Here is a 9,632-nt window from a genome sequence, read left to right as displayed (position 1 = left end):
ATTAGACGCTACCACAAAAATTGGGAATTCTCTATATTTTGTTTTAGGGCGTTACTAATATAAGAAGTTTTTCCAATGTATATATGAATAATCCCTTTAATTAATATATGACAATAATTTTTATGTTTCGGCTTTTTTTTGGTTTGTTTTGATTACATCGCACGTATTAAGATAGAACCAAAAAATACATATATAATATTGCTCATAATGGACAATAATCGATATATTTCGATTATGTATTTTACGACAAAACAAAAGTAACAACATAACCTGTAAAATTGCAAATATATAAGTATATGAGTTTACTGTATATCATGAGCAACTGCATATTTTGTTTATCATTTTAGTTTTGCTTGTTATTGAGTAAAGGTGTCTTTACTTTAAGTTTGATTTTGTACAATTATGACACTGGAAACAATTCCAAAGGATTTGAGAGGCCTTAGGGCATGTTTAGTATGTTCCCTTATTAAAGTAAGTCGTCTAGATTACCAATTGTTGTATTTGTAAAATATATATTTGTAGTCTTTAGATCAATTTGAAGTTGAAGGATGTGATAATTGTGAAGAATTTCTACGAATGAAAAGCGATAAAGATAAAGTGTTTGATTGTACTAGCACTAATTTTGATGGGTATGTATATCAGTAATTTTCATAAAAAACTATTTTCATCAAAATTGTTTTAGAATGATTGCAATGATGAGCCCAGAAGATAGTTGGGTTGCCAAGTGGCAAAGAATTAGTAAGTTACTTATATTGATTTGACGACTTAATTTAAATAATTTTTCCCCTCAGATCGTTTTTGTAAAGGTGTGTATGCTATCTCTGTGTCTGGAAGATTACCACCAGGTATAGTTCGAGAAATGAAAAGCAGAGGAATAGTATATAGACCGAGAGATACAAGTCAGAGATAGTTTTTTACTTATACTTAATATTTATATAATAATATAATTTCTCATTTGGGCTGTAGAAAAAATACCAACAATATCTTTGTCAAATAACATTTATTTAAGCATAACAAGTTATAAATACAAAATGTAACAAATCTGGAGAATATAATTTTAGGCTAAATATAATATTCTAGCAAAACTGCATTTTGATTTTTTAAATTTATTGTGTAATATTCTTTATATATATATATATATATATATATATATATATATATATATATATATATATGCAATTAATGCCTTAATTTGCTAATGTTTACATAACACCTTAATATTAGTTTCATTCTATTTTGTTTTGAATATTATTTTTCAAGACAATATTTTAAGCATAGTTAAGACCTTTATTATACATATTTATAAGTTCATTTTTACTAAACAAGTGTATTTTTCATAGCTGAAATCATTGAAATAACTAAAAATATTACAAATCAAAATGTAATAAAAATACTAAAAAATAGTATCTTTTTGGTTAGTATATAATGCATAGGCACAAATATTGACATGGACATTTTCTTACAACTATGACTCGCTTAAAATATGGTAGCATTAATCTAACAATAAAGCAATGAAAAAGGACTTATTTATCTAAAAAAAAAATATTATGGTAAATATTTTATGATAAAACATTATATCCTTACTCTTTTGGTATAAGGCTTTTTCCAAAAATATTAGATGCTACATTTGTTACATCATCAATTCCAGCATGCGCCCTTTTATTACTTTCTTCTAAACTGTGAGATAACGATTCATTTAAGGTACGGCCAGCTTCAAAAATCTTGTTATCGATATTTTCACCAGTTTGCCGCAATTTGTTATCTATGTTGTGAAGTCCAACATTGAGTTCTTGTGATTTTTGACCCAAAACATTTCCAAATGATTGTAATCCTAAAAATGTAATGTAAGTAAAGATGAATAAATAAAATATAAATTTTATTAAAATACCTTGATTTACATTTTGCTTCAATTGGTTTTTCTCTGCTTCAGCTTCTGCAGCTGCATTCTTAGCTAAATTTTTTGTGGCTTCAGCTGCATCCCTAACTTTTTGTGCTGCAATGTCTTCTGCAGTCTTTATACTACTGTCAACATTCCTGGCTACATTTTGTACATTTTCAACAGTTTCTTTGGCTTTATGAGCTAAAGATTCTTCAGCTTGTTTTAATTTTTCATCAGTGCTTTTTGCTAAATGTTGAGTTGTTTCAATTACATCTCTGGCTTTTTCTGCTGCAATATTTTGACTTTCTTTAACTTTATTATCAATATTGCTAGCCAAATTATGAGCTCCCACAATTAGACTTTGTTTTCCTGTCTCAACAGCATTCGCTGCTTTATTAGCGTTTTCAATAGCTGCACTTTGTATATCTTTTAACTTGTTATCGACAATCTGAGCTGTTGACTGTGCACCTTGTACAATTTCTTGAGCTTTAAATGAAGCAGCATCCTTTGTATCTTTAATTTTCCCATCAATGCCTTGTACGATTTGTTGTGCTTTACTAGCTGTTACATTCTGCGTTTCTTTAACTTTGTCATCAATAGTTCTAGCAAAATTTTGTGCACCAGCAGCTAAGCGTTGTCTTTCAGCCTCTAAAGCTTGTGCAGCTTCTTTCGCTTTTCTAGCTACAGCTTCTTCTGACTCTTTTACTTTATTATCAATATTTCTTGCTGTACTTTGTGCAGCTGCAACAGCATCGTTAGCCTTTTGTGAAACTATATCCTTAGTTACTTGGACTTTATTGTCAATATTTTGTGCTAGATGTTGTGTTCCCTCAATCAAATTCTTTTTCCCTGAATCTAGGCTTTCTGCTGCTAAACGAGCTTTTTCAGTAGCAACATCTTTTGCTTCGTTTAATTTATTATCTATTTCTTGAGCAGCTCCTTTTGCCTTATTAACTGCTGCTTGCTCAGTTTCTTTCAAAGTATTGTCAACATTTCTAGCTAAATTTTGTGCAGCAATCGCTGCTTCCTTTGCTTTATTTGCAGCAACTTGTTCTGTCTCTTTCAGTTTGCTGTCAACATTTCGAGCTAGGTTTTGCGCAACATCAACAGCCTCTTTTGCTTTATTTGCTGCTGCTTGCTCAGTTTCCTTTAATTTGCTATCCACATTTTTGGCCAAATTTTGGGCAGCATCAGCAGCTGCTTTTGCTTTAGCTGCTGCGGCTTGTTCGGTTTCCTTTAATTTATTATCAACATTTCTCGCTAAACACTGTGCAGTGTTAGCAGCTTCCTTAGCTTTATTTGCAGCTGCTTGTTCAGTTTCCTTTAATTTATCATCGATATTTTTAGCCAAGTTCTGTGCCGTGTCAGCTGCTTCCTTTGCTTTTGATGCAGCAACTTGTTCGGTTTCCTTTAATTTGCTATCAATATTTCGAGCCAAATTTTGAACACCACCTGCCAATCTTTGTTTTTCAGCTTCAACTGCGTCGGCAGCTTCTTGAGCTTTTCTAGCAGCTGCTTCCTGAGTTTCTTTTAATTTGTTGTCAGTAGACTTAGCAAGATTCCCTACTCCTTCTACAGCTTCTCTAGCTTTATTTGAAACAGACTGCTGCACATCTTTAATTTTATTGTCTGCTGTCTTAGCCAGGTCCTGGACTCTCTCTACAGATTCCCTAGCTTTTCTCGCAGCGGCATCTTCAGCTTCTTTTATTTTGTGATCAACATTTTGAGCCAAATTAACGGCACCCGTAGCAACAGCTTGTTCGGTTTCCCGTAGTTTATTGTCAACAGCACGTCCTAAATTCAATAAAGCTCCTTGAAGGGAATCGTCAGCTGCCCGTGCTGTTTGGTTTACTTCCTCACTTATATTGGACTTTGTTTTTCTTACCTCACTTGCTATAAATAAAACGAAAACATCTTTAGTAGGCTTAAAAAATACTACATTATATCTTACCTGCTTCTTCTGCAATTTTTTTCGCGTCGCTTTTAGATTTCTCCAATGATTCGTTCGTTTTTTTTGTTTTATCATCGATTATGTCTTTAACCTCGTCCTGAGCCTCGTCTACTTCTTCAACCACTTCATTTTTCTTTTTTGTGAAGAGTTGGCCAATGCGATTTCCAAAGTTTCTCAATGAAGCTGAAACATCAAACAACTGTGCTAAATAAAATACTTTTTGTATCAATAACACTATAGTAATATATATATATATATATATATATATATATATATATATATATATATATATATATTTATATATTAAGATTCAGATTAATAGAAAATCAAGTAAGTAGTAATTAATGCAGGCAGATATAGAATTTGACTAGCTGCAATTTACTGACCACCAAAATACAATCAAAAAAAGGAAAATTACTTAAAGTGCTAAACAACTTTGGAGAGAAATTTATAATTGGAGGCGACTTCAATTTTAAAAATATAAGATGTAGAATCACAACGATTAAAGATAATGAGTTACATAAAGCAGCTGCTGAACTAGGATGTAACTATATATCAAGAAAGGATGTAACTACATAGTCACAAACATATCTACAAACTGCATGGAAATAGAAGAAAATTTTGGTCTAAACTCAGGTCATTCATCAGGGATTCTGACACTAAGTGAAAACATAATAAAAATATAAGAGGCAGAAAAACTCGTAGATAACTCGTAGATAGTAAACAAGCTGCCTGAAATATAAGAGAAACTATCCGAAAGAAATCAAGAAAAGCTGCGAAAAATAGAATACCTGAATATAAAAATATTTTAAATAATATAACCCATCCATAAATGACTATCTGCAAAATCCAACAGACGACAAGGAAATAGTTTCTTCGATATGGAAAGCCACCAAATACCGAAAACGATTATGTCTCCACAATCCACCTACAAAAAACTTACGTGGAAATTGAGCACTCAACAGAAGGCGGAAGCATTTTGCTGACCATCTAGAAAAAACTTTTAAACCAAATCAAAGTGATATGGAGTATAATTTGTCGGGCATAGAATGTGAAAATTCGACGATTCAATTAGTTACATTGAAATAAATAACCAAAATTATCAAAGTTGATGTTAATACAAAGAAATCACCAGGCTAGACTTAATAACATGACAATGGTTGCAAAAACTACCAAGAAAGGGAATTGTTCCAGATGTTTGTTTGTCAACAAACATTTAACAATTGACCGGGTGTATAGAACAACAGATGTAACTGAAGAAATCTAATATGAAGGTAAAAATGTATGTGCAGCTATATTCTTAGATGTAGCGCAAGCCTTCGATAAAGTGTGGCATGACAGCCTTGTTCATAACCTGCAGAAAATGTTACCGAAGCTATACACCAAACTATTAAAATCTTACATTACAGCCAGAATGTTTAGAGTCAAACAAGAGAAAACCTGAAAATGTAGTGATGCCAATTCTTTACCTACTCTACACATTTGATATATCACAAATGGAAAATATCACGATGACTAGAGATTTTGGGTACTGATTTGCCGATGAACAGCAAAGAAACCATGTGAAAATTACAGGCAAGTGACAATATAAATAACTGAACCAAAACCAAAACTTACGGCACACGCAGCAATAACAATAAATAATACTATAATTCCATATTGCAACAACGTTAAGTATCTCGGTATGAATCTTGATTCAAAACTTCGCCCGAAGAAACATGTAAAAAATAAAAGGAAAGAACTCGAGTTTAAATATAGGAGAAGTATTGGCTAATTAAAACACAATCCCAATTATCAGTACATAATAAATTGCTATTATATAAGCAAGTATTGAAACCTATATGGACATACGGAATTCAATTATGGGTAGATTGCATGAAAAGTAATATAAATACAATACAAGTTTACAAGTTTTCCAGAACAAAGTCATGAGAAGTTTTGTAGGTGTACCCAGGTAGTATGGAACAAATACTTACACTAAGACCTTCAGATACCGACTGTGATTCAGGAAATCAAGAGAATCGCAATCGTATATATTATATGTTACATCGTGCGACTTTTATCTAAGGACTAATTAATATCCTAATTATTCGTATTGCTCTACTGACTACTTATTATTTTTGAATAATCTCAGCCAGAATTCCATCCATGCATCCGATGTATATGTGATATAGGTATATTATGTAATGCTGATTACGACCCTATCGTGGCCATGTGCAAGAGGCATCTGTTTTAATACTACCTGAATGGTAAACGAGTGAGACGAGTAGGTCTGTTTTCTATAGATAAAAGTCCACGGTGTCGCTTTGTATCGTCGTTCCTCGTATCCGCCTCTTCTTGCCGTTAAATAAAATAGTATTTTAAAGTAAACTAATAGTTTATTTATTTAAAACTATTTCCCATTTTATAACTTGTATGTGTGCTTTATATCATTTTAGTGATAATTATTTTCACCCATCTGGTGCGTTAGAATAGCATGTACGAATTTTAATTGACATACTGAAGCACATATTGAATATGATGACGTCATACAAATGATATTGAATTTTCACATTTTTCTCGAACCTCGGCTTTAACATTTTTGTAAGTAGGTATTTAGAGTACAACTAATAATTGATTATTACTAATATCGGTACAAAATATAACAAATTTCGTAGTTAAAAATTATGTTATGACTATATTCGTCCGAAGTTCCCGCTTTACCTTTAAGTATTTTTGCGAGATTTATTTCAATATAAAAAGTGCCGTCCAATATTATAATATTTTAATAGAAGCCATGGTCTAGACAAACAGACATGCTGAAAGTAATTTGCATGTTTTAAAACAGATTTTTATTCACTATAAAATAAATGGAAGAACTGTTCGTGAGGACACTCCAAGAATGATCTAAATCGTTTAGTTGATATTGTTGAGTTTATTTATAAAGAATTAGAAAATGTCTAAAAGCCTCGGTAAACATAAATAATGCAGAAAATTAATTTCTTACGAATTAAAATACTGGGTAATATTTTACTACTAATTTTTATTTATAAATACCTGTTGTTTGAAGAATAAAACGAAATATTTTTTTGTGTCAGATCATCGTCAAACTATCATCAGATTAGAAAGCGTTTTATGTGAACTGCCAAAACCAAATAGGAATTATAACTCAAGATTGTTACTTTCTACAAAGACACGGCAAAATATTTATTTGATACAATGCTTGTCCTCACGAAACCGGTGAAAAATATTTAAAACTTAAAAGATTATTGCTAAACAGCTATTCAAATCGTTGTATTATCTAGATGCAGCTCTGCCCGACTATCATTTATTCCGATCAGTGACATATGACGTGTAATAAAAGGATTGCTTAACAAAAGTAGTAGCTAGCGATGGAGAATGTTTTCAATTTAATATTAAATAAAATTATATGTTATCAAAACAAAAAATAATACTTATATGAAATCAAATAATCATAACACATTATTTTTGATTTTCTCCAAATAAAACTTGTTCTCTGCGTAATTTTGATGCCACCTTATTACATCGTGAATCAATTAGCAACGAAATTTTAAAACATTGCATATCTCTGATAAATTATAATAATGTTATAATAATGTGTTATGTAGGATGCCCACGAGTCATTTTGATTGGCCGAACTTGCGGTCAGTTTTTATCGTGGGGTTCTATCCGGTTGGTTCACAAAATCTACAAATGATCTGCTATTTATAGAAGGCTCTTATTAGTAAACACAAACCTTGAATCGTTTCGAAAAGGCTGAATGTTGTTTCACGTAATAGTATTGGTTATGTTTAATAACGTTAATCGTGTGTTTTTATCTGCTTCAATATCATTCCACTATGTACAAATTCGAACTAGGTGTGAAAAACTACAGAATTTTTCATTTAAATTACAATGTCATAGGTTCCATGCAAAGCATAATTTTTGAATTAATTTGTTACCAATTATATTATAAATTAAGCCACGTATCTTAATGAACAAAATTATATAAATTAGTTTTATAACAAAGTTTCTAATTATTTAAACAATTTAAATGGAACGGGTGTTTCACAGTTGAATACATTTTCAATCTATGAAGATATTACTTTTACCAGTAATTTTCCAATTTATTTGTTGGTTTTGAAATCATTAATATTTACCAACTTGTACAATCACTATATGTCAATATTAAGATGCTCTTAGTAGCACGACAACCGCAATTGTAGGTGACAATAATATATACACTGTGATTAAATCTTAATAAAATATTATAATTTGTTAATATAAATTCAGACTTCTTAAATCCTAACATGTTTCCAAAAAAAAACGGTTTCTCTTAAAATTGTTATAGTAAACTAAATCAATAATTTTTCCATATCTGTGGTATTTACTTGTGTTATTTCTTCTTCTTTTTCATTGTGAGAATGTTTATCATTGAATAGACATAAATCTATATTAGCAGATGATGTCATCGTAACGTAATAGTATTGCGTTACCTAAGAATACTTTATTTAGCGCTCTCTAGGAGCATAATAGAATTAAAATTGATTATATATAATATTTAAACAAAGGATACAGTATTGAAATTGGGTGTATGATGCGAAAATATATATTTATCACAGTAGTTGCGTGATATCATGTCTATAGTATATTGTGAAGTAGCTACGTTTAAATTGCAAGTTGCAAAAACCTTCTCTTTTTTAGCATTTTATAAAATTTTCATTTAAGAGTTTTTAAAATTAAGCCTTTGAAACTTTATTTTTAATGTCCTAAATGTCCTTTTATAAAGAAAACCCCATATTTTGTAGGTAATAATTATTACATTATTTATTTATACATTTGAACTATGTGAAGGAAAATATTGTCGATATGCTAGCAATCATTGCTTATATTCTGTTAAGAAGGTGGGGAAAACTAGCAATAATGTGAAAAAGAATAATATACACAAATCTTCGCAATAACTCTTAATATTAATTGACAATCTTCAAAACTCTATTCTAAATATTTAGAATAGAATTTTCAGCATGATTTGGCGGACATGTTCTTCCTATATGAACTACTTCGTGACGTTCTATAACAGATGCGTAAGTCTACAATCTATTGTCCGCAAACTAGCCATTCTTAAATGTCTATTTCATTACTTCATAATTTTCTTCACGGTTATTATTCAGGTTTATACTTCAGATTCTGTCCAATAATACGTCTTTTTAGGAGGTTTTATTTCATTAATTTGGTATGAAAAAATGTGTCAAATAATCGTATTTCAGTAGAAATATATGGAAATGCTAATTTGGATTTCAAAAAAAAAGAAACGAAAATATTGAAGAATTAAAAGAATGTCTTGATAAAATTTTTGTCAAACACTTGAATAATATAAATAATGGGAAGTGGACTTACAGGCAAACACCAAAAAGCCTTGAGAATGATAAACAAAAAACGAAGCATAATGAAAAATCTTCATTTCAAAACAATAACCTGGAAGCATGTTATATGTATACAATTATTTATCATTATTTAAATAGAAAACAAAAAAAACATAATTAGCTATATTTTACTTATCATATAATATATATTTCAATGACATGGGATTAGTGCTTTTTATTGGTAGTTAACTACCAGTTATAAGTATTGTTGACAATATTACATAAGAACATCTTAAATAACTTGATTTAAAATAGGCCAACCGATGAAGAATGTCGACAGAATTGATATCTCGTCAAAAAAGTATTATAATAATGGAAATTGTGATGACTAAAGAAGTATATTAAAATAAAATAAATACATTTTGTGTCATTTTAGCACTGTTTTTTAATTGAGGCTATG

The 9,632-nt window shown here is 30.2% G+C and overlaps 2 protein-coding genes across 7 annotated transcripts in view; one reads left to right on the top strand and one right to left on the bottom strand.

Moving 5' to 3' along the window:
• The first annotated feature begins 274 nt into the window (after positions 1-274).
• On the top strand, positions 275-1,085 carry spt4 (Transcription elongation factor subunit spt4). Its single transcript, XM_076396895.1, has 4 exons — positions 275-471; positions 523-629; positions 683-738; positions 792-1,085. The coding sequence occupies exons 1-4, from the start codon at positions 403-405 to the stop codon at positions 908-910; spliced, it is 351 nt and encodes a 116-aa protein (XP_076253010.1). The 5' UTR covers positions 275-402; the 3' UTR covers positions 911-1,085.
• LOC143190941 (uncharacterized) overlaps positions 984-9,632 on the bottom strand; it is a 29,526-nt gene continuing 20,877 nt past the window's right edge. For 2 of the 6 annotated variants that reach the window (XR_013004386.1, XR_013004410.1), the window contains exons 2-6: positions 3,831-4,013; positions 1,889-3,772; positions 1,585-1,831; positions 1,168-1,531; positions 984-1,111 (exon numbers count right to left, since the gene is read on the bottom strand). Coding sequence is in view for 2 of the 6 variants with exons in the window: in XM_076395595.1 (XP_076251710.1) it covers positions 1,528-1,531; positions 1,585-1,831; positions 1,889-3,772; positions 3,831-4,013 (2,318 nt within the window). In the remaining 4 variants the exon portion in view is untranslated. Of the gene's footprint in view, positions 1,532-1,584; positions 1,832-1,888; positions 3,773-3,830; positions 4,014-9,632 lie in introns of all 6 variants that reach the window. The other 4 variants (XR_013004382.1, XR_013004408.1, XM_076395595.1 and 1 more) reach the window with 2 other exon arrangements.

The sequence above is a fragment of the Rhynchophorus ferrugineus genome, unplaced genomic scaffold, assembly GCF_030347505.1.
Source record: "Rhynchophorus ferrugineus isolate W39M unplaced genomic scaffold, kcgeb_rfMv2 rfM1, whole genome shotgun sequence".
Taxonomy (NCBI): Eukaryota; Metazoa; Arthropoda; class Insecta; order Coleoptera; family Curculionidae; genus Rhynchophorus; species Rhynchophorus ferrugineus.
This window is presented reverse-complemented; position numbering and strand designations above follow the sequence as displayed.

Bases quoted from the DNA above. Each gene is read 5' to 3' on its own strand.
- spt4 (XM_076396895.1), top strand. From the start codon at position 403: ATGACACTGGAAACAATTCCAAAGGATTTGAGAGGCCTTAGGGCATGT. The intron at 472-522 runs GTAAGTCGTCTA...ATATATTTGTAG, and splicing joins TAGTATGTTCCCTTATTAAA to TCTTTAGATCAATTTGAAGT. The intron at 630-682 runs GTATGTATATCA...AAATTGTTTTAG, and splicing joins ACTAGCACTAATTTTGATGG to AATGATTGCAATGATGAGCC.